The sequence below is a fragment of the Vombatus ursinus genome, unplaced genomic scaffold, assembly GCF_900497805.2.
Source record: "Vombatus ursinus unplaced genomic scaffold, bare-nosed wombat genome assembly UNPS02014859.1, whole genome shotgun sequence".
In the NCBI taxonomy this organism is placed as follows: Eukaryota; Metazoa; Chordata; class Mammalia; order Diprotodontia; family Vombatidae; genus Vombatus; species Vombatus ursinus.
The window spans coordinates 3,683,107-3,708,307 of NW_020954637.1; the positions used below are offsets into that span (position 1 = coordinate 3,683,107).

General features: G+C 43.7%; 1 protein-coding gene across 1 annotated transcript in view; it reads right to left on the reverse strand.

Moving 5' to 3' along the window:
- The window catches only part of CELA3B (chymotrypsin like elastase family member 3B), a 40,090-nt gene extending 15,104 nt beyond the window's left edge, over positions 1-24,986 (reverse strand). Inside the window, exons 1-8 of the mRNA XM_027841400.1 lie at positions 24,947-24,986; positions 23,612-23,697; positions 22,725-22,822; positions 22,017-22,151; positions 19,883-20,019; positions 18,807-18,949; positions 16,807-16,959; positions 11,121-11,147 (exon numbers count right to left, since the gene is read on the reverse strand). Coding sequence (XP_027697201.1) covers positions 11,121-11,147; positions 16,807-16,959; positions 18,807-18,949; positions 19,883-20,019; positions 22,017-22,151; positions 22,725-22,822; positions 23,612-23,697; positions 24,947-24,986 — 819 coding nt within the window. The remainder of the gene's footprint in view (positions 1-11,120; positions 11,148-16,806; positions 16,960-18,806; positions 18,950-19,882; positions 20,020-22,016; positions 22,152-22,724; positions 22,823-23,611; positions 23,698-24,946) is intronic.
- Positions 24,987-25,201: the final 215 nt, after the last annotated feature.

A 25,201-nucleotide genomic window follows, 5' to 3' on the forward strand; every position in this document is an offset into this window, starting at 1 on the left:
TCTTTTGCCATTTGACCTATTCTGTGCATTAGACACTTAATAAATGTTGGAAGAATTGGTATCTATACAGGACCTGTTTGAATCTCTATGCAATCTTTCATTGGAATTGATCAACAGACTGATCCAACCATTCTGGAGAGCAATTTGGAACTATGCACAAAGGGCTACAAAACTGTGTATACCCTATTGACCCAGCAATACCACTTCTAGGGCTATATCCCAAAGACATCATACAAATGGGAAAAGGAACCACACGTACAAAAATATTTATAGCAGCTCTTTTTGTGGTGGCAAGGAATTGAAAATTAAAGGGATGCACATCAATTGGAGAATGGCTGAACAAGTTGTGGTATATGAATGTAATGGAATACTATTGTGCTATAAGAAATGATGAGCAGGCAGACTTCAGAAAAACCTGGAAAGACTTGTATGGACTGATGCTGAGTGAAATGAGCAGAACCAGGAGAATGTTGTACACAGTAACAACATTGTGCCATGATCAACTTTGATAGACAGCTATTCTCAGCAATACAATAATTTAGTATAATTCCAGAAGACTCATAATAGAAAATACTATCCACACCCAGATGAAGAACTATGGAGTCTTCATGCAGATCAAAGCATACAATTTTCTCTCTCTCTCTCTTTTTTTCTTTCTTGTGGTTTTTTTTTCCTTTTGTTCTGATTGTTCTTTCACAACATGACTAATGTGGAAAAAATAAAAAAGGAATTAATCAGCAGGCTCAGAAAGTAATTTCCAGCAAGGTACCCAAAGTTAGGCCAATGGACAGGAGAGCTGAAGCTGAGGCTTGCTGGGGTAGCACCTGGCTTTCATGGAGTTCTGGTCTAAAAAGGAGCTTGTGCCAGGAATTGTACTTGCTTAGGAATAATGCTGTGGCACCACATGACCATTGGGGGTCAGCAGAGGGTTTCAATTAAATTCAATAAATGTTTATTAGGGCAACCTAGGGGACACAGTGGATAGAGTACTGAGCCTAGAGTTAGGAAGACTCATCTTCCTGAGTTCAAATCCAGCCTCATATACCTACTAGTTGTGTGACCCTGGGCAAGTCACTTAACCCCAATTCCCTCAGTTGCCTCATCTGTAAAATGAGCTGGAGAAGGAAATGGCAAACACTCCAGTCTTTGTCAAGAAAAACCCAAAAGGGGTAATGAAGAGTCAGGCATGACTGAAAAATAACCTGGTTCTCCTTTCTCTCTCTTCTGCCCTCTACCTCCTTCCTCTTTTCCTCCTAAAAATCAGCTCTGGATCCAGGGCTAGGGAACAGATCTGAGCCTCAAAACTGATCAAACAAACCCAGCTGTGTGTCCAGTCTGAAAGGAGAAATGAGAACGCCAATTTTCATCCCACACTAGGATTTAATCACTATCTCTGTATTTAGTGTGCCTCCCCATGTTATAATTTGATCAATGCCTCCCCCCAAATGTCCCCCTCCTTGTGTCTGAGGTTATATGATTAATGCTCCATAACTTTAGGTTAAGTATTGCCCTCTCCAAAATATCTGAATAGCCCTTGGTTCTGTAGCTGTCTAGAGCACTTTAAAGATTCCAGGAACCATGGAATGCTAGAGTTGGAAGAGATCTCAGAGAAGACCTAATCCAATGGGATGACAGGATCATGGCCAGTAGCAAGATTAACATCCCTATTTGATGAGAATTGAAAAGGGGACAGAGGGCAATTAGCCAAGTAGCTTGAAATCTCTGGAAGACGTTGAAAGGGTCCATGGATCTTGACTCCTCATTCTCTGTTACTAGAGCAATATCATTTTTTTGATGTTAATCTTAACAGATATTTTTATTTTGAGTTCCGTATTTTCTCCCTTGCTCTAGCTCTTCCCCACCCATTGAGAAGGCAAGAAATACAATACCCATTATGCATGTGAAGTCTCTTATTTTTTTTTTTAGGCAATTGGGGTTAAGTGACTTGCCCAGAGTCACACAGCTAGCAAGTGTTATGTGTCTGAGGCCTGATTTGAACTCAGGTCCTCCTGACTCCAGGGCCAGTGCTCTATCCACTGTGCCACCAAGCTGCCCTTATGTGAAGTCTCACAAAACATATTTTCACATTAGCCATGTTGTGGGGGGAAAAATAAGAAAAATAAAGGTAAAAACAATATGCTTTGGTCTGTAGTCAGAGTTTATCAGTTCTCTGTCTGGAGGTGGAAAGCATTTCTCATCATGAGTCCTTTGGAATTGTTGGGTGGGTTGTTATATTGATCAGAGCTCAGCTCAGGGTATCATGGGTCTCAAAGCCAAAGTCCTCTGGCCTCTGGATGCCTGGGCCTTTTCTTTTGGGTATTCCTGGGTATTCCCCCACCTGTTGCACCAACACTGGTCTCAGCTTCTACGGCCTTGGCCAGCAGGTGACATTCTGGGAACATGCCCTCATCCCCACCTTGATCTCCATTAGGCAATCCAGCAGGATACCTTTCCTTCCTGTTTCAGCTGATATGGGGAATTCTATTTAAAGTAACTGTTTTACAGCCTCTTTCTCATTCCTATTGAAACAGCCAGACAGAATGCTCAAGCTGCTGGTTACCCTTCTGCTTGTGGCCCTTGGTGAGACCCCTGACCCTGACCCCTGACTCCTTCTGTGTTTCTGCTCTAGAAGATTTCCAGTTGGGACCCAGAGGTCCCTTGGAAAGTGCCTTCCTCTCTTGGGTCTAAAAAGCATCCAATTTCTTTGGTCATCAAGAGTGACTGTGAGGATGAGAGTAGCTGAAGGGTGGGTCATCAAGAGGTAATGGGTTCGCCTATCCTGTTTGAGTCAGCAGAGAGGATGATGGAAGAGTAGGCTATCAGTGCATGGTAGGCATGCTTAATCTAAGGTTGAGCCAGCAGAGGGTGATGGGTATGATCAGCCTAAGGTTGAGCCAACATTGGGCCCAATGAGTACGCTAGCCTAAGGTTAGACCAGCAGAGTGGGGAGAAGGGGCCAAGGTGTAGATAATGGAAGTAAGGGAAGTGAGAAGCACATAGGTGCTGCCATTTCCATGGAAAAATTCAAGGCCAACTGGAGAACCAGGAAGGGAGAATTCTGCAGAATTCTTTAGGGGTGGCAAGAAATAGAGAGCAAGCATATGGCAGAAGTCCGGGATGTGAGACCAGCCTTGTTTTGCAGAGTAATAAAGAGTGGAGGAGGCTCAGTGACTGGAGTGAGCCAGGTATCAATTGCCATGAGATCGGGGTGTATGGAAAGGATCAGCAGAGGTGGAAATGCCTAGGAGCTGGGCACTGGCTTCCCATTGCCTTCCCCAGTATAGTCCTGTCAGCAAGTTTGCTAGTGTTTGTCCTGGTCAAGGAATGTGCAATGGTTGTTGGCACCCTCACACAGCCAATACCACTGACCTGTCAGGTCAGATTTGGTCTTGAAGTAGGGCCAGGAAGGTGGTGAGATGGTCATAGTAATGATGATGAGGGCAGGGAGGATTCAATGATGATAAAGGCATATTAATAATCATAGCTAACATTTATATAGCACCTATGACATGCCAGGCACTGTGCTAAGCACTTTTCAAGTATTATCTCATTTGAGCCTTACAACAACCCTGGGAGGAAAGTGCTCCTATTATCCCTATTTTATAAATGAGGAAACTGAGGCTGGAAGAGGTTAAGTGACTTGCTCAGGTAATATTAGTAATATTATCAATGCTTCTTTTGGTATGTATCCCATCTCCTCCCTGAGACTGGGAGAACCCTGAGAGCAAAGAGTCACCTTTCCTCAGTTTCCCCATCTCACAGCCCCAGTGCCCAAACTCAAGTGCACATTTCTGCCTGGCTCCCATGCTGATACTCTGTTTGTTTGCTATTCTCTCCAGCCTCAGGCTGCGGCAAGCCTGCTTACTTACAGGTTTCCCGTGTGGTGAATGGAGAGGATGCTGTGCCCTACAGCTGGCCCTGGCAGGTAAGGACAAATCACCCTGAGTCTGGCTATGACTCTGTGCAGAGGTGACTTGAGTCAATGAAATGAAATGTTACAAAAAAATTTGTGAAGCACCTATTGGCTCAAGGCACTGTGTGAGGTGGAGTGGTGGGAATATAAAGACAAAACACAAAAACAACCCCTGCCTTCAGGGAGCTTACATTCTGCTGGGTCAGACAATGTAGACACAGATAAGTGAATCCAAGGTAATTTGAGGAGACAAACTCCCAGCTACTAGGGAGATCAGAGAAGGCTTTGGAAGGAAGAGGCCTCTGAACATGTATGTCGAGGGGAGACAAGGATTTTGAGGGTTGGAGATGAGCTCTGCCCATGGCTGGCATGGGGATGAACAATCATTCATAGGCACTGAACACACCAATGGTATATCCTCCCAATTAGTGGAGGAGATATTGGTGTTTGAGAGTTCCTTTGCTATAGGGATGGACACAATGGGTTACTTGGGTCTGGTTGCTCTGGACAATGTTATCACTTAGTGTTTATTGAGATCAGGGATATGAAGACACACACAGTGTAATAGACACACACACACAGTGTGATATTGACACCTAAACTGTAACATCATTGCACACAAACATCTTCTAGATCACTGACTCTGACACCCACACAGAGGAACACTGACCAGTGCCCAGGTGGGAGGGGGATGGAAGGGCCTTCCTGGACTAACCCAAAGCATCCCATTCAGTTATGAGACTTGGGGGACCCTGGTGGGGTCAGGCTAAGCTCAGGTCTCTTCTTGTCTATGTCCCACAGATCTCCCTTTGGTATGAGAAGGATGGTGCCTTTCGCCACAGCTGTGGGGGCAGCCTCATTGCATTTGACTGCGTCATGACTGCTGCCCACTGCATTTTGTAATATTCCTTTGGCCTCCTACATTTCCCTGGCCCTGACCCCACTCATCCTTCATCCCCTTAAGTCTCACAAGGAGGGGGCGGAGCCAAGGTGGCAGAGGGAAAGCAGTGACTTGCTAGAGCTCTCCCCCAAACCCCTCCAAATACCTATAAAAAATGGCTCTAAACAAATTCTAAAGCAGCAGAACCCACAAAAAAACCAGAGTAAAACAAATTTCTAGCCCAAGACAACCTGGGTGGCTGATTGGAATGGTATATCGCGCCAGGCTGGGAGAGGAGCGTAGTTCGGTGTGGGCGCACAGGCCGCAGCGACCCTGTAGCAGGCCCCAGAGGACTGAATCACGGGCAGCTGTGGCGGTTTCCAGACTTCTCAACCCCTGAACGCCAAAGACAACTTAGAAGGTCAGTGGGAAAAGTCTGTTACTGTGGTGAGAGAAGAAGCTAGGTTTCAGCCTCAAGTCCAGAGCGTGCCCTTGGGGCAGCGGCTGCATCCTGAGCTTCCAGCCCACAGACTGAGAGGGAATCGAGTGGCTGATCAGAGGGAGATTACAAGGATCTCTTTGCCAGGGCTGAGGCAGAGATCTCTTGCTTTGCCCATGCTTGGATCTGAGTCACAGTTTTGAGGGGCCATCCTGGGGTAAGGAAGAGCGCCGGCAAGGAGGAGCTCTGGCGTGGTGGAGTTTGTCGTGGCGGTGGAGAGGAAACACCTCGCCCCTTATCATACCACCTTGGAAGAACTGACACTTTTCAGGTCCCTAGAAGTATCTCTGAAAACAGTTGTACAAACTCCCGAAGCTTGGGACAGTACATTCTCCACATTGGAAACAGACTCTTACCTTAACAAAGAGTTTAAAACTCAAGTAAGTGGTTGGGATCATGAGCAAGCAGCGCAAAAAGAGCCAGACTATATTATCTTACTTTGGTGATAAAGAAGATCAAAACATACAACCAGAAGAAGAAAACTAAGTCAAAGCTCCTACATTCAAAACTTCCAAGAAAAATATGAATCAGTCCCAGGCCTTGGAAGAGCTCAAAAGGGATTTTGAGAAGCAAGGAAGAGAAGTAGAGGAAGAACTGGGAAGAGAAATGAGAGTGATGCAAGAAAATCAAGAAAAGCAAGTTAACAGCTTGCTAAAGGAGACCCAAAAAATACTGAAGAAAATAACACCTTAAAAAATAGCCTAACCCAAATGGCAAAAGAGGTCCAAAAAGCCAATGAAGAGAAGAATGCCCTAAAAAGCAAAATTGGACAAATGAAAAAGGAAGTCCAAAAGATTACTGAAGAAAATATTTCCTTAAAAATTAGAATAGAGCAATTGGAAGCTAGTGACTTTATGAGAAATCAAGACACTGTAAAACAAATCCAAAAGAATGAAAAATTAGAAAACAGTGTGAAATATCTCATTGGAAAAACAACTGACCTGGAAAATAGATCCAGGAGAGAGAACTTAAAAATTATTGGACTATCTGAAAGCCATGATCAAAAAAAGACCCTAGACATCATCTTCCAAGAAATGATCAAGGAAAACTGCCCTGATATTTTAGAACCACAGGGCAAAATAGAAATTGAAAGAATCCATCGATCTCCTCCTGAAAGAGATCCCCAAAGGAAAACTCCTAGGAATATTGTAGCCAAATTTCAGAGCTCCCAGGTCAAGGAGAAAATATTACAAGCAGCCAGAAAGAAACAATTCAAGTATTATGGAAACACAATCAGGATTACACAAGATTTAGCAGCTTCTACATTATGGGACCACAGGACATGGAATATAATATTCCAGAGGGCAAAGGAGATAGGATTACAACCAAGAGTCACCTACCCAGCAAAACTGAATATAATTCTTCAGGGGAAAAAATGGTCATTCAGTGAAATAGAGGACTTTCAAGCATTCTGGATGAAGAGACCAGAGCTGAATAGAAAATTTGACTTTCTAATACAAGACTCAAATGGAACATGAAGAGGTAAACCGGAAAGAGAAATCATAAGAGACTTATTAAGGTTGAACTGTTTACATTCCTACATGGAAAGATGATATTTGTAACTCATGAGACCTTTGTCAGTATTAGGATAGTTGGAGGGAAAAAATTATATGTATGTGTATATATATATATATCTATATCTATATATCTATATTTATATATATATATAGTTAGATAGATAGAGGGCACAGGGTGAGTTGAAGATGAAAGGGTCATATTTGGAGAATAAAATTAAGGGGTGAGAGAGGATTATACTAGGAGAAGGAGAAAGGGAAAGGTAGAACGGGTTAAATTATCTCACAAAAAAAAAAAACAGAAAAGAAAAGGCTCTTCCAGTGGAGGGGAAACGGGGGAAGGTGAGAGGGAATGAGTGAATCTTATTCTCATAGGATTTGACTTAAGGAGGGAATAACATACACACTCAATTGGGTATGAAAATCTGTCTTACCCTTCAGGAAAATAGGAGGGGAAGGGGACAAGAGAGTAGGGGGATGATAGAGAGGAAGGCAGATTGGGAAAAGGGGTAATCAGAAGTAAATACTTCTGAGGAGGGACAGGGTCAAAAGAAAGAATAGAATAAATGGGGGGGCGGGATAGGATTAAGGGAAATAGAGTTAGTTTTTCACAGCATGTCTACTATGGAAGTGTTTTGCATAACTGCACATGTATAGCTTGCCTTTTCAATGAGGATGGGTGGGGAGGGAGGAAGGGAGAAAATTTTGAACCCAAAGTTTTAAAAATACATGTTTAAAAAACAATGTTTTTACACACAACTGGGAAATAAGAAATACAGGAAATGGGGTACAGAAATCTATCCTGCCCTACAGGAAAATAGAAGGGGAAGGGGGGTGAGATAGCAGGGAAAGCAGACTAGGGGAAGGGATATTCAAAATGCATGCCCTCTTGGGGTGGGGGGAGGGGCAAGATGGGGTGAAAATTTGGAACTCAAAATCTTATGGAAGTAAATGTTGAAAACTAAAACTAAAAATTTAAAAAAAAAAAAAGACTCACAAGGAAGCCTGGGAAAGTAGAGTAGATTCAGAGCCTGATTCTGGCTCTTATTCACTATGTGGCCTTGGGCCAGTTACTTGTCCTCTGGGACCTCAGTTTCTTCAAGTTGAACTTGATAATCGTAAAGAAAATAGATCTACATCGTATGACCTAAAATTTCTCGTAGTCTCTAGAGTCTCTGGGGTGAGGGGGCAGGGAGGAGGGATCTCTGCTGTCTGAGTGGTATCTGTAATAAGTCTAGGGCTCTGAGACTACCTGATGGAGCTGAACCTTAGCTTTAACCTCTGGTTTCCCAGCCACTTCCGCACATACCAGGTGGTTCTGGGAGAGTATGACCAGTCTGTGGAGAAAGGGGAAGAGTAAGTGATTCCCATCAACTCTGGTGACCTCTTTGTTCATGAGAAATGGGACCCCAACTGTGTGGCCTGTGGGTAAGTGGAATAGCCCCACAGAGCATCCTTTCAACAGCAGAAATAAAAACACCTTGGAAAGTTGACTTTCTATTTCTCTTTTTTGTTGGCCCCTGTCTCCCTATATTTCTCCCTGCCTCACTCCTTCCAACTGTAAGAATGTAAATAGTTTAACTTTATTGAATTCCTTATGATATCAAATGGAAATTCTTCTATTTGACATTTCAAGGCCTTGATAATCTGGCCCCTTGTTACTTTTCCAGTCTTCTCACTCTTCCCCTCCCACCATGAACTCTGATGCAGTCATACTGACCTCTCTGTTTACTGCTCCGCGCACAGGACCCTCCATCTCCAGGTTCAGGACAGGCATTTGTATCACCTGTCCCCCATGACTAGAAGGGTCTCCCTTCTCATCTCTACCTCATAGCTTCCTTCAAGAATCACCATAAATTGGGGCAGCTAGGTAGTACAGTGGTTGGAGCACTGGTCCTGGAGTCAGAGGGACCTGAGTTCTAACCTGTCCTTAGACGCTTCCTAGCTATGTGACCCTGGGCAAGTCACCTCAATTGCCTCAACAACAAAAAAAAGAGAATCAGCACGAATTTCACCTTCTATATGAGGCCATACTTAGTTGTCATCCCTTCCCACACCCACACCTCTCTTCCTCAAAGATAGACTCCCTTCCATTGACCCTGTCTATCTCTTATATTCCCCTATCTTTTTGTACATTATCTTTCCCATCAGAGTATAAGCTCCTTGAGGGCAGGGACCATATTTTTGTGTTCTTGACTTTCTTTGAATCCCCAGCTCTTAGCCATGATAAGAGCTTAATCAATGCTTGTTGACTTACAGTCTGGGTGGAATGTTAACACATGAATGTGGGGGATAGAGACATTCCAGGTGTAGGATTTTGCTGTGAGCTAACACTAAGGTAGGAAAGCATGGTGTGGGTACAGGCACCCACTTGTGGGTAGAAGTGACTTCTCTTTTCTCTTAGGCTTATTCTTTGTAATTTTGCAACATTCACTTTTGATCCTTTTGTGGTACCTCTTTCTATTTGCCTTGTGATCATTGTGTATATTGTATTCTTGGCTCTGCTTACTTCACTGCATCAGTTCATGAAGATCTATTAATGCTTCTCTATATTCATCACATTATTAATTTTTAAATTTTTAAAAATTATTTAATATTTTATTTTCTCCCAATTACATGTAAAAACAATTTTTAACATTCATTTTTTAAAACTTTGAGTTCCAAATTCTCTCCCTCCTTTTTTCCCTTCTCCTCTCACTAAGAAGGCAAGCAATTTGACATAAGTTATACATGTATAACATGTATAAACATATTTCCATATTAGTCATATTGTGAAAGAAAATGCAGACCAAAAAACCCAAGAAAAATAATGTAAAAAAAAATAATGTAAAAAAAATGTAAAAAGAAATAACATACTTCAATCTACATTCAGACTCTATCAGTTGTTTCTCTGGAGATGGATAGCATTTTTCATCATAAATCTTAAGAATTCACATTAACTTTTTACAATACAATAATACTCTTAATTTATACCACAATGTTTTTAGCCATTCCACAAATGGTGGGCATTTGTTTGGTTTATAATTCTTTGTTATCACAAAAAAATGTCACCACAAATATTTTGGTTTACATGGGGACTTTCTTCTTCTCAATATCCTCTTTGGGGTATAAGCCTAATAATGGAATTCCTGGGTCGAATGTTATAGATGTTTTAGTCACTTCATTTACATAATTCCAAGTTACTTTCCCAAATGGTTTTACTGATTCACAGCTCTACTTTGTTGTTATTATTCAGTTGTTTCAGTTGGGTCTAACTCTTCGTGACCCCATTTGGGGTTTTTTTATTTTATTTTTTTTTAGTTTTTAGGCAATTTGGGTTCAGTGACTTGCCCAGGGTCACACAGCTAGTAAGTGACAAGTGTTCAGTATGAGGCTGGATTTGAACTCAGGTCCTCCTGACTTCAGGGCCAGTGCTGTATTCACTGTGCCACCTAGCTGCCCCAATTTGGGGTTTTCTGTCAAGGATACTGGATTGTTTTGCCATTTGCTTCTCCAGCTCATTTTACAGATGAGGAAACTGAGGCAAACAGGGTAAAGTGACTTGCCCAAGGTCACACAGCTAGGAAATGTCTGAGGCGAAATTTGAACTCAGGAAGGTGAGTCTTCCTGACCTTAGGCCCAGCACTCTAATCACTGCATCATCTCTCTGCCCAACAATGCACTACTGAGCCTTACTTTCCCACAACCTTTCTAATATTGACTATTCTCATTTTTTGTTATTAATAATAAAATGGCACTTTAAAGTGAAAAACCTTATATATGTCATCTCATTTGATCCTCACAACAATCCTTAAAGGGAGTTATAATTATTGTCTCCATTTTACAGATGAGGAAACTGAGGCACAAAGATTTTAAATGACTTGCCTGTGGTTACACAGCTGATGCTATATATATGCCCTTTAACATATCTATGCCCAACAATATATATTATATATATTTTGTTCAGTAACTGTTTGTTGACTGAGTAAATGAATGAATGAATATCTTATACCTGTTAATATTGAAGTTCTGCTTTGGACATGTCTCATTTGAGATATTTATGGGACATCTCATTTGAAATGTCCAAAAGGCAGTGGGTGACACAGAACTGGAGATCAGGAAAGAGGTGAGGGATGGATATGTAGCTCTGGGAATCTCTTGCATGGAGATGGTAGCTGAATCAATGGGAGCTGAAGAGATCTCCAAGACGGCCCAGAACTTCAAAGTAGATCAATGTCCCTTCCTCCAGGAAGTCTTCTCTGATTTCCTGGCTGATCATAATCTCCCTTTCTCATTCCAAGTCATTGAATTTTACTGGAATTTAGTGTACTCAACAGACTCAATTGTGGATGAGGCTAGAGTCTTATCTGTCAGCACATCCCTCTGCACACAGCAGAGACTGAATAAACATTGAGTGAGTCAGAGTTTCTTCAACAAGCATTCATTTTCCTTTTTTCTTTTTCTAAATAGTATTTTTTTCCCAATTACATGTGAAGACAATTTTTAACATTCATTTTTTTAAATGCTGAATTCCAAATTTTTCTTCCTCCCTCCCCTCCCCGCTCCCTAAAACAATAAACAATTTCATAGAAGTTACAGTTGTGCAATCATGTAAAATGTATTTCCATATTAGTCATGTTGTGAAAGGAGAAACAGACCAAAAAAAAAAACAAAAACAAAAACAAAACAACAAAAAAAAAGAAAGTGAAAATAGCATGCTTTGATCTGCATTCAGACTTCATTCAGGTTCTTTCTCTGGATGTGGATAGCATTTTCTATCTGGAGACTTTTGGAATTGTCCTGGATCATTATATTACTGAGAAGAGCTAAGTCAATCATAATTCAAACAATATTGCTGTTAGTGTTTACAATGTTTTCTTGGTTTTACTTACTTCACTTAGCATCAGTTCATGTAAGTCTTTCCAGGTTTTTCTGAAATCTGCCTGCTCATTATTTCTTATAGAACAATAGTATGCCATTACATTCATATACCACAACTTGTTCAGTCATTCCCCAATCAATAGACATCCCTTTGATTTCCAATTCTTTGCCACCACAAGAAGAGCTGCCATAAATATTTTTGTGCATGTAGGTCCTTTTCCTTTTTTATGATCTTTTTGGGATATAGACCTAGAAGTGTCAATAAGCATTTATTAAGCACTTACTGAGAGTTTCTCTTTTACTTTCAGTGATCTTTTTGCAAAAATTCACCCAAAGGAAGGGTGTCCCCAAGTTAGACTTAAATAAGGTTGAAAGAGGCAGAGACATTGAAATGTAAAGATGAGGCCCTTTCAGGTAGAAAGCCCTTGATATCTTAGCCAGGGTCAGAGGTTGGAATAGTCCAATTACAAATAATGAGGCCAAGGAGAGACAATGAACCTGTCCTAGGGCAGAAACTGCCACTATAATTTTGTCCCCAGTTACTCATTTACATAAGACCCAATGGGAATCTGGGAAGTTTAGCTTGGTTGATCACCATAAATAAAAGTGGAGTACAAAACTGAGGGAAATCTCCCTCTGCACCAGGAAGAGTTGTTGAATAGGAGAAGAAAGACTTCTCCCATCACCTGCCTGGAGGTAACGAACAAATCTCAGGCCTGAGGCTCTGAAGGAGCCAAGTAGGAGAAGCCTCTGCCAGTCACAGGGTAAAGGTCATTACACATGCCCCCAAAAAGCTTCCTGTTGCACTAGGCTTGAAAAGAGCAGTGTAACTCCCAGCTGTGCCACAGACTGAGTATTAAACCTGATGGATGGGGAGCCAGCCTAGAAAGCTGACTGACCCAGCCAGCTGAGATCCCTTGCCCTGCAAAAAACCAGCCCAGATGATACCTGAGCAACTCATCCATTACCCATGTCATGCCCTAGAGCAAACTTCATGTGCACCCTCTAGACCAGGGGTTCTCAACCTTTTTCTGTGTGATGAACCCCTTTGGCAGTTTGGTGAAGCCTCCTCTGCATAATCTTTTTAAATGAATAAAATAAAATACATAATATCACAAGGGATATCAATTAAATTGAAATGTTATAAAAAAAATTTTAATTGCAGGCATAGGGCAGCTAGGTGGCACAGTAGATAGAACACCAGCCCTGGAGTCAGGAGGACCTCAGTTCAAATCCAGCCTCAGACACTTGACATTTACTAGCTGTGTGATCCTGAACAGGTCACTTAGCCCCATTGCCTAGCTAGCCCCATTGCCTAGCTCCCCACCCACTAAAAAAAATTGCAGACACCAGGTTTAGAATCTCTGCTCTAGCAAAAGGAAAGATACCGAGTGCTTATAGTGGCAAAGTTGTGAGTTGTCTTGGCTATGTGTGTTTCCTATCAATGTAATGTAAGTTTGTACCTATTTCCCCCACCCCACAGACTCTATGTGTAGTTGCAGGAGAGGATGTTTTGGGTAAATTCTTTTTGAGTATTGTTTCTGCTATGCCATTTGAGTAAAAATGCCTTTACTGGGACATAAGTATACTGGCTGATTATTAAGGGGAAGGGCACTGGTAGGAGCTTGTGAGTTACAACACTAGGAGAAAAGCTCCCCACAAGGTTACCCCTAGAATCTTGAGAGTAGTAGCAGTCATTCATCTGGGGACCCAGCCTGTGCATATAAGCTGGAGGTGGGAGCCCAGAAGGTATGCATCACTAACAATTAGAGCTGTCTCAAAGTGGAAGGGGATGCCCTTGGGAGGTAATAGGTTTCCCTTCAGTAATAATCATAAAGCAAAGGCTACATGAGAATTTACTGGGTGCATTGTAGGGGAGATCCTCATCCAGGTATTGGCTGGTCTAGATGGCTTCTGAGGTCTTTTCCATTTCTGAGATTCTGTGAGTTGTGTTCCTGAGGGCAGACACTTTGTCGTGGTCATCCCTCTGGCCCTTCAGTGCATAGGGCAGGGGTCACAAAGAGTTAAAGAAGACAGAAAAACAACTGAACAATATATATGTACATAAAAGGAGCTGTCCTAAGCACTGAAGGACATGTGTATGTGTGTGTGTATACATACACATACATATATGTGTATACATAAATACATACATATATACATATGCATATGCCCAACATATACAATATATTATATATAATATGCTGTTCAATAAATATTTGTTGACTGAATAAATAAATGAATGAATATCTTACACTTGTTAATATTGGATAGAATGCCAAACCTGAAATCAGGAAGACCTGAGTTAAAATGTAGCCTCAGAAATGTACTAGCTATTTGACCCCAGGACAGTTGCTGAACCTCTTTTCCTCAGTTTCCTTATCTGTAAAATGGAGATAATAATAGTATCTACCTCCCAGGGTTGTTTTGAGGATCAAGTGAGATAATAATTGTAAAGTGCTTGGCACATAGTAAGTGCTATGTAAATGTTAACTATTATTATTATGATGATTACTGTTCCCCCCCTAGCACCAGGCATGGCATCAGGTATATAGGAAGTACTTCTCCTCCTCTTCAATAGACATTTCACTTGTCCTGAATGATAGCTATAAAGTTGGGCTGGTTTCTGGTCCCAATGAGCAGCCCAAATTCCTCCAGGAGAATTAGGGATACAATATTGTTGGGAGCTTTTGGGGGAGGCAGGGCCTTGTGATATAAAAGAAACACATTCCCAAGGAACCGGGTCACCGGGGGAAGGCTCAAGTCTTCAGGGAGATTGAAGGCTGAAGCAGGGAAGGGGAAAAGGGAATGAAGATTTATTAAGCACCTACTGTGTGCCAGGCACTGTGCTAAGCACTTTACAAATACTATCTCATTTGATCCTCACAACAACCCTGGGAGGTAGGGGCTATTATGATTTTCATTTTACAGATGAGGAAACAGGAAGATGAGTTTAAGTGACTTGCCCAGAGTCACACAGCTAGTCAGCATCTAAGGCTGGATTTGAACTCAGGTCTTCCTGACTCCAAGCCCAGTGTCCTATCCGCCGCTCCATCTAGTGACCTGGAGTTGTTACAGTTGGAAGGAGTAAGGCAGGGAGGAATATAGGGAGCCAGGGGCAAACAAAAAAGAGAAATAGAAAGTCAGCTTTGCAAGGTGTTTTTATTTCTGCTGTTGAAAGGGCTCCTCCAGCCAGCTCGGGCTCCTCTCTAATGTTCTGCTATGGTCTGTAAAGAGAACATAGGATTTAGAGAGGGAAAGTACCTCAGAAACCATCTCTTCCAACCCTTCCCCCCATTTTACAGGTGAAGGAAATGAGGCCAGAGAAGTGACAGACCCATATAGGTACTAAGTAACCCAAGTCAACTAAATCCAGGCCTCTTTTGACAATGCTGAGCTGTTGTCATCTTCTGGGTCAGCCCAGGGCTCCAGCCAGCCAGAATCACATCCCCCCATGCCGCCAAAGCTCTGAGGAGTAGTATGCCTTCTCCTTATTCTGCTCTAGAGTCTTCAAGGGCTCTCTACTGCCTCTAACAAGTGAGATTTGGGGACCCCAAAAAACCCTTCTAGAGGGTCCACAAGATCAAAACTATTTGCATAATAATATTGAGATTTTCATTCCTAATATGGTAAATATTGATAGGTATAACCCACATAAATCCAAGCTCATTGTGGTCCCCAGGAATTGTTAAGTGTGTTAAAGGGGTCCCGAGACCAAAAAGTTTGACTAAATAAAACACAAATGCATCAGATTGCCAGCTAAAATCCATCCCAATATAAATTGTCCCCCAAATAGCCCCATAATGATGTATCATCATTATGTATCATCTAGCATCCAGGAATTTACATAAAGCCCTTTTTGAACCAACTTCAATGTGTGTCATTCCTTGGGGTAAGGTAGCAAGGCAGTACATTGGTTAGAGCCTAGAATATGGAGTCAGGAGAGAGCAAGGCTACTTTCTCCATCAGACTCTAACCAGCTGAGTGACCAGAGGCAAATGGCTTCACCTCTCTGAGCCCCAGTTTTCTCACCCACACAATGAGTTTGAGAATCGCTACTGTATCTTCCTCATAGGGTTGTTGTGAGGATACAATGAGACAGTCTTTGTCAAGGCTTAGGGGGCCCAGTGGATACAGTGTTGGACCTGGAGTCAGAAAGACCTCTATTCCCATCCTGCCTTAGACACTTGCTAAGCTGAGTGACCCTGGGCAAGTCACTCGATCTTCCTCATCCTCAGTTTCTTTATCTACAAAATGGGCATGATAAGAGTACCTCCCCTCACCTTTCCCCCCTCCCATAGGTTGTTGTGAGGATCAAACAAGTTAACCTGTGTGGAGTACTATATAAATGCTGGCTATTACCACTTCAATTTTGAATAAGTAATTTCATTTATGTAAGTATTCTCAGATCACAGCCCCTCTATAACTTTAAGGGTTGTTATGGACAAAAAATTCATTGTCCTGCAGCTAATTAGGGGATCTAGCTCTTCATACCTTTCTAACCCCTTACACCCCACCCCAGCTCCCACTATATCCTCTTCCATCCAGTGACACTGGTCCTCCTGCTATTCCTCATACAAAACCCTCCATCTCCCGACTCCAGGTATTTGCACTGGCTGTACCCCATGCCTGGAATGCTCTCCCTCCTCATCTCCACTTCCCTGCCTTTCCTCAAGTGCCAGCTAAAATCTCACCTTCTACAGGAAGCCTTTCCTGATCCTCCTTAAGACGAGTGCCTTCCCTCCATTGATTCTTTCCAGTTTATCCTGTCTACATCTTGTTTGTACATAGTGGGTTCTAGGTTGTCTCCCTCATTAGAATGTGAGCTCCTGAAATCAGGGGCTGTTTTTAGCCTTTTCTTTGTATTTCTGGTGCTTAGCACAGTGCTTAGCACATAGTAGGAGCTTTAAAGGTGCTTATTGACTAACTGACAGGTGAACCTCTCTGAATTAACTTACAATCACCTGGCCTAAAGTGGAAGACTTTCTATTAGGAGGACTTTTTCGATAACATAAAACTGCTATCTAACTCTGAGGTTCTGTGATCCTGGGAAAGTGTATTCTCTCACCCCTCCCCTCCCATTCCAGCCTCTGCAGGGCACCCAGGCCTTGGCTCATTGCCCCCTCTGCTTAATTCTTACCTTTTCAATCCAGTCAATGAAGGCTGAGATTCTGGTGAATACCGTGGGCTTCTTTAGGGTGTTGCAGCCAAGAGAAGAAACAAAACTAGTAACACCATGGACCTGCCAGGTGCCATCATCAGCCTGGCAGCTAAGGGGTCCTCCAGAGTCACCCTGAAACAGGCACAGTGAAGAGGAGGGGGTGATTAGGCACAGACAGTTTCTGATGGCAGGATAATTCAATTTTTGTCCTATTGGGGGTATAACCTCTGAGTACCTAGAAATATCCCAGCCCCAAACCCTGCTGCCTTTGGATTGCAAGGAGTGAGTGAATATTCTCCAAACTCAGCTGTGTAAGTGACAGGAGGCAAAGAGACTAGAGGGAGGAGCAGGATGGCTGGGGGTCTCTGCATCACAGTCCTAAGTCTGGGATCAGTGACTTTTTCACAGAATCTCAAAGTTGGAAGTGTTCTCAGAATGAGAATCCAATTCAGAATTCACCAATTCGAGGTGCTGTCTGGTCTCCATTTGAAAACTCTCAGTGATGGAGAACTCTCCCCTTTCTAAGGCCTTTAGGCCATTCTGTTTGGGGACAGCTCAATCTGAGACAAAGTTTGCCCTTCTCTCAATATCCCCCTCAGTGACTTCCAACCATTGCTCATCATGGTTAAGTGAATGGAAAGAGCCTGGATTCAGAGTCAGAGGACCAGGGTTCAAACCTGACCTCTGATATTCTGTTAGCATTTTTTTTTGGATTTTGGTTTTTATTTTTTGCCTGCTTTGTATCCCCAGAACTTGGCACACTGCCTAGCACAGAGTAGACACTTCCTAATTGCTGGTTGACTCATATTTACTGCTTATATGACCTTGGGCAAGTCACTTAACCTCTAGAGCCCTCAGGCTCTTCATCTGTAAAATGAAGGGGCCAGACTAGATGGCCTTTGAGGTCCCTAGTTCTACCTCCAATTTTATTATTAAAATAAATAATTAGATGACTTCATTTAAATAAATTAAATTCTAAATTTATTATTAATAAATTAATAAATTAAATTCTAAACCTATTATTAATAAATCAATAAATTAAATTCTAAATTTATTATTAATAAATTAAATTCTAAGTTTATTATTAATAAATTAATAAATTAAATTCTAAATTTAGTATTAATTAAATATTATTAATTATTATAATTAATATAAATTAATTATAAAATTATTATAATTAAATATTAAATAAACTTGTCCCCCTCTGGGGACAAGTAGAATAAATCTAGTCCCTCTCCTCCATGTTGACTCTTACGTCCTGGAAGACAGCTGGCATGTCCCCTCCTTTTCTCTTCTGGTCAATGGCCCCAGTTTCCTTAACTGACATCCCTATGGCATGGCCTCTCTTTCTTTCACTGTTCCTCTCTTCTCTATGGATTCTAGCTTGTCAATGTCCCTGTGAACGTGCGATTCTTAGAGCTGACAACAGTACCCCAGATGGGGTCTGATTAGGGGACTGTATGTAGAGAGAGCACAGGACCCTCATTTTATGGATGAAGAAACTGTGGCCCAGAGGCCTCAGATAGTTTGCACCAGGCATGACAGGGAGTAAATGGCAGCTCTGGGAAGCAAACCCAGGCGGTTGGACTCCAACCCCAATGTTCTTTCTAGGACACCAGGGTACCAGGCTATCTGTCCTATAAGGAAAGACAGAAGGCATCTGGGACTGGTATCTCCCTCATCCTAGCTGGGGTGAATCCTTCTCTTGATATGTCAAGGGAACATGGCAGAGATTTGGGGCTGGCCTGTTGCTGGATCAGATCAGAGCTCCAGCACTGGTGACCTAGGCTACCCTAAGTCAGGAGCTATGAGTTGGGTAGATTCCGAGGAAGACTGGTTCGGTGGACTCAGGAGAGGGGATCCCCAAGCAGAGCTACCCTCTTATTCAAAGCTTCCCACTCTCCACCCTCTCCAGGGGGCTTGGGTGCTGCACAGAGCCAGCAGGAAGAGGGCCCCTCCTCCAGAGGCCCAGCACTCACATTGCAGCCAGAGCGTATGTCCCCTCCGGCGCACACCATGGTGGTTTTCACGGAGAAGCCCCACCAGTCCCATTTACTGCAGTGTTGATAATCTACCACAGGGAGCAGGGCCTGCTGCAGTTTGTCAGGGAGGGGTCCACCAGCTGTAGGGGCGGTGGGATTGGGGGGGGGAGAAAGGTAATTAGGTCTGTTTGCAGAATCAAAGAGACAGAGAGAGACAGAGAACCAGGAAAGTCCTAGATCCCAACCCAGACCAACCACCATAACTGAAAGTTTGAGAGCTCAAAAGTCAAGACCTGGGGGAGAAAATTCAGGAGCCTCTGCCCTCAAGTCTAATAGTGAATGTCTTGAGAAAATAGAGCAGAGACACCAGGGTTCAGATCTTGCCTGGGAAACTTACTAGCTCTATGATTCTGGGCAAATCACTTAATCTCTCTGTATGCCTCAATTTCTTCACTGGTAAAATGAGGTGGATTAGCCTCTAAGATACCTTCCAGCTCTAAAGATATAATCATATAAATCAAATTCCTTTACCCTGTGATAGCCCTTCAGATACTCTACCTCAGTTTCCTCATCTGAAAATGAGGATAATAATACTACCTACTTCCCAGGGTGGTTGTCAAGATCATATGATACATAAAAAGTTTTGCAAATCTTAGAGTGCTATATCAATGTTAAGTATTATTTTTATTATTATTCTACCTTCTTCCTCTTTATGTCAGAGGAAATGGCAAACCACTCCAGTATCTTTTCAAAGAAAATCCTATGGACAGGATGGTCCATGTGGTCAGAAGAGTTGGATATGACTATACAACTAACAATAACTACATCCCTCCTCTTTCCCCAAATGTAGCTCTCCCCAGGGCTCCTCATACAAGTAAAGTGCTTTGCAAACCTTAAAGCCTCGATAAATGCTAGATATCATTATTATTATTATTATTATTATTATGCCCTCTGTCTCCCCCAGGGCAGCTCTCCCCTGCCTCCTGATAGCCTTGCTGAACCCTCCTCCCACTCAGGCCCCCTGCCAGCCCTCCCCCTTCCCTTTTTCCCCTTCCCCCAGAGCCCAGCCATACTGTAGAGACGGCCCCAGCCGCTGATGTAGCAGGGTGCTTCATTGAGCAGGAGGGTACCAGCTGGGGGGAGGCAGGCCACTTGGACTTTGTCATTAAGCTGGGCACTTTGAGAGAGCTTGACGAGAGCAATGTCATTCCTGGAACAGATGAGGGGACAAGCTGAGAGAAGACCAGAGAGGGGGATTTCTGCCCAATAGGCACTGCCACGGGGGAAGCCAGTCTGCGCAGATCCGCTTTTGGATTCCCCAGCATCCAGAGCTTATTCCTACCTCCCAGCCTTTGTCCTTCCAGCCCCTTCCCCCTTTTCCCAATTCTGCCTCTCTTTCAAGGATCAGCTCAGGCTTCCTCCCTGAAGCCTGCCCTGATATCGCAGCTCATTTATCACCTTCCTTCCTGGCTTCTTCCCACCCCCCCCCCCCAAAAAACAACTCACTTTTCCATGGCCCTTTGAGGTTTATAAAGCACTTCCTTCACAACCCTATGATGTAGGTAGTGCCATTATCACTCCCATTTTAGAGAGAAGCAGACTGAGGCTGAAATCAGTGAAATTGTTTAGAATCTTGGGTTCTTTGTGCCTCTGCCCACACCTGTAATGCCCTCCCCCCTCACCTGTACCTCTGGGCCTTCCTGCCAGCTCCTCCTCAGGTGGTACCTTCTACCTGAAGCCTTTATGGCCCTCACTGGGTGCTTGAGCCTTCTGCTCCAAAAGTCTGCCTTGCATTTCTCTTACAGGTAATTTATCTAGGCTTATTTATGTACGTCTTGTCTTTCCCCACAATAGGTAAGCTCCCTGAGGGCAGGATTGTCTCCTTCTTGTCTCTGCATCCCCAGAGTCTAACATGGTGCCTGGCTCATACTCAGTGCTTCATAAATGCTTGGTGATTAATAAATGTGGAGGTGGAAGGAATGTTGAGGTCATCTAGTCTGGGGGTTCTTAACCTACAGGTCTGTAAATTTTTTTTTGTTTTTATTTATTTATTTATTCATTGGGGGGGGCAGGCAACTGGGTTTAAGTGAGTTGCGCAGGGTCACACAGCTAGTGAGTATCATGTGTCTGAGGCTGGATTTGAGCTCGGGTCCCCCTGACTCCAGGGCCAGTGCCCTATCCACTGAGCCACCTTGCTGCCCCAGTCTGTGAACTTTTAAAAAGATATTTTGATAACTGCATTTCAGCGTCATTGATTTCTTTTGTAATCCTATGCATTTTATTTTATGCATTTAAAATGATTCTGAGAAGGGGTCTGTGAGCTTCCCCAGACCATCCAAGGGGTCCAGGACACAAGAAAGGTAAAGAAGCTCTGCTCTAGTCCATCCCCCTCATTTTACAGATGAAGACAATGAGGTTCAGGAAGTAAAGTGGTTTTCCCGGGGTCATATAGGCTGTGAGCAGCAGTGCTGGGGTTGAAATAGGGTCATAGACCTAGAGGGGAAGGGACCTCAAAAACCATCTACATTTTACTGAAGCTGAGAGAAATGCTATGATTTGCTCAAAGTCACACAGGTAATAAGCAGCAAAGGAGGGATTTGAACCCAGGACCTTTGACTCCAAATTCAGTGTTCTTTCTACCACACCACATTTGCCTCCTAGGTTATAAAGTGCTATCCAGTTCAAAACAGCATGATCTTATGAGTCCTCTGGCTCAGGACCCCATCCCTAAGCAGACTACTCTTTAGACAGGGCAGCTCTTGAGTAACAACCAGGAAGAATGTTAGCATTCTGGAAACTGAGTCCAAGGAAGGAAAACACCTTCCTTCCAAGGACAGAGGCATAGGTGCAGACCTAATTGACCAAGGCTGCACCTGCCCTGAGGTCTGCCTGTATCTTATCTACTCTCTGCCCCAGAGGGCTTGCCAGGTATGTACCTCCCGTGGGCACTGAGCTCTCCAAGCATGAATTGGGGGTGGGAGGGGCCTTGCGAATTACTTCATCATTATAAGTAGTGTATGGATAGCATCTGCATGTCTGAAAGTCACTTTACTTATGATCCACCCTGTGAGGTAGATGCCACTGTTATTATCATTTTTAAAGATAAGGAAACCAAGGCAGAGAGAAGATAAAAGTGACTTCCTAATGGGCATCTGAGCCAGGATTCAATTTAGGTCTTTCTACACTCTGTGGGGCTATTCCACTTACCCACAGGCCACACAGTTGGAGTTCCATTTCTCATGAACAAAGAGGTCACCAGAGTTGATAGGAATCACTTGCTCTTCCCCTTCCTGCACAGACCGGTCATACTCTGCCAGAACCACCTGGTATGTGCGAAGTTTGCTGGGAAGCCAGAAGACAAAGTTAAGGATCAAGAAGTCTCAAAGCCCCAGATTATCACAGGTACCATTCAGTTAGCAGGGACCCCTCCCTGCCCTCCATCCCGAGGTGCCACCCCAGATAGAGACTAAGATAAACTTCAGGTTATATGATCTTCTAGATCAGGGGTGGGGAACTTGTGACCTCGAGGCCACATGTGGCTGTCTAGGTCCTTGGGTGTGGTCTCTTGACTGAGTCCCAGTTTTATAGAACAAATCCTTTCATTAAGGGGATTTGTTCTGTGAAGTTTGGATTCAGTGAAAGGGCCACACTTGAAGACCTAGAAGGACACATGTGACCTCACAGGTTCCCCACCCCTGTTCTAGATCTCTTACCTTTGGGATCATCAAGTTCAACTTCCTCATTTCACAAATAAAGAAACTGAGGCCCCAGAGGGGAAGTAAGTGAGTCACCTAGCTAATAAGAGCCAGAGCCAGGATTTGAATCCACTTTCTACTTTCCTAGACTTCCTTGTGAGCCTTAAGGGAATGAGGTGGGGTCAGAGCCAGGGGAGGTAGGAGGCCAAAGGAGTCTTACTTAATGCAGTGGGCAGCAGTCAGGACCCAGTCAGGTGCAATGAGGCTGCCCCCACAGGTGTGGTAATAGGCACCATCCTTCTCATACTGAAGGGAGATCTGTGGGACATAGACAAGAAGAGGCCTGAACTTAGTCTGACCCCACCAGGGTCCCCCAAGTCTCATAACTGAATGGGATGCTTTGGGTTAGTCCAGGAAGGCCCTTCCATCCCCCTCCCACCTGGGCACTGGTCAGTGTTCCTCTGTGTGGGTGTCAGAGTCAGTGATCTAGAAGATGTTTGTGTGCAATGATGTTACAGTTTAGGTGTCAATATCACACTGTGTGTGTGTGTCTATTACACTGTGTGTGTCTTCATATCCCTGATCTCAATAAACACTAAGTGATAACATTGTCCAGAGCAACCAGGCCCAAGTAACCCATTGTGTCCATCCCTATAGCAAAGGAACTTTCAAACACCAATATCTCCTCCACTAATTGGGAGGATATACCATTGGTGTGTTCGGTGCCTATGAATGATTGTTCATCCCCATACCAGCCATGGGCAGAGCTCATCTCCAACCCTCAAAATCCTTGTCTCCCCTCGACATACATGTTCAGAGGCCTCTTCCTTCCAAAGCCTTCTCTGATCTCCCTAGTAGCTGGGAGTTTGTCTCCTCAAATTACCTTGGATTCACTTATCTGTGTCTACATTGTCTGACCCAGCAGAATGTAAGCTCCCTGAAGGCAGGGGTTGTTTTTGTGTTTTGTCTTTATATTCCCACCACTCCACCTCACACAGTGCCTTGAGCCAATAGGTGCTTCACAAATTTTTTTGTAACATTTCATTTCATTGACTCAAGTCACCTCTGCACAGAGTCATAGCCAGACTCAGGGTGATTTGTCCTTACCTGCCAGGGCCAGCTGTAGGGCACAGCATCCTCTCCATTCACCACACGGGAAACATGTAAGTAAGCAGGCTTGCCGCAGCCTGAGGCTGGAGAGAATAGCAAACAAACAGAGTATCAGCATGGGAGCCAGGCAGAAATGTGCACTTGAGTTTGGGCACTGGGGCTGTGAGATGGGGAAACTGAGGAAAGGTGACTCTTTGCTCTCAGGGTTCTCCCAGTCTCAGGGAGGAGATGGGATACATACCAAAAGAAGCATTGATAATATTACTAATATTACCTGAGCAAGTCACTTAACCTCTTCCAGCCTCAGTTTCCTCATTTATAAGATAGGGATAATAGGAGCACTTTCCTCCCAGGGTTGCTGTAAGGCTCAAATGAGATAATACTTGAAAAGTGCTTAGCACAGTGCCTGGCATGTCATAGGTGCTATATAAGTGTTAGCTACGATTATTAATATGCCTTTATCATCACTGAATCCTCCCTGCCCTCATCATCATTACTATGACCATCTCACCACCTTCCTGGCCCTACGTCAAGACCAAATCTGACCTGACAGTTCAGTGGTATTGGCTGTGTGAGGGTGCCAACAACCATGGCACATTCCTTGACCAGGACAAACTCCAGCAAACTTGCTGACAGGACTATACTGGGGAAGGCAATGGGAAGCCAGTGCCCAGCTCCTAGGCATTTCCCCCTCTGCTGATCCTTCCCATACACCCTGATCTCATGGCAATTGATACCTGGCTCACTCCAGCCACTGAGCCTCCTCCACTCTTTATTACTCTGCAAAACAAGGCTGGTCTCACATCCTGGACTTCTGCCATATGCTTGCTCCCTATTTCTTGCCACCCCTAAAGAATTCTGCAGAATTCTCCCTTCCTGGTTCTCCAGTTGGCCTTGAATTTTTCCATGGAAATGGCAGCACCTATGTGCTTCTCACTTTCCTGACTTCCATTATCTACACCTTGGCCCCTTCTCCCCCCTCTGCTGGTCTAACCTTAGGCTAGCGTACTCATTGGACCCAATGTTGGCTCAACCTTAGGCTGATCATACCCACCACCCTCTGCTGGCTCAACCTTAGATTAAGCATGCCTACCATGCACTGATAGCCTACTCTTCCATCATCCTCTCTGCTGGCTCAAACAGGATAGGCGAACCCATTACCTCTTGACGACCCACCCTTCAGCTACTCTCATCCTCACAGTCACTCTTGATGACCAAAGAAATTGGATGCTTTTTAGACCCAAGAGAGGAAGGCACTTTCCAAGGTCCCAACTGGGAATCTTCTAGAGCAGAAACACAGAAGGAGTCAGGAGTCAGGGTCAGGGGTCTCACCAAGGGCCACAAGCAGAAGGGTAACCAGCAGCTTGAGCATTCTGTCTGGCTGTTTCAATAGGAATGAGAAAGAGGCTGTAAAACAGTTACTTTAAATAGAATTCCCCATATCAGCTGAAACAGGAAAGAAAGGTATCTTGCTGGATTGCCTAATGGAGATCAAGGTGGGGATGAGGGCATGTTCCCAAAATGTCACCTGCTGACCAAGGCCATAGAAGCTGAGACCAGTGTTGGTGCAACAGGTGGGGGAATACC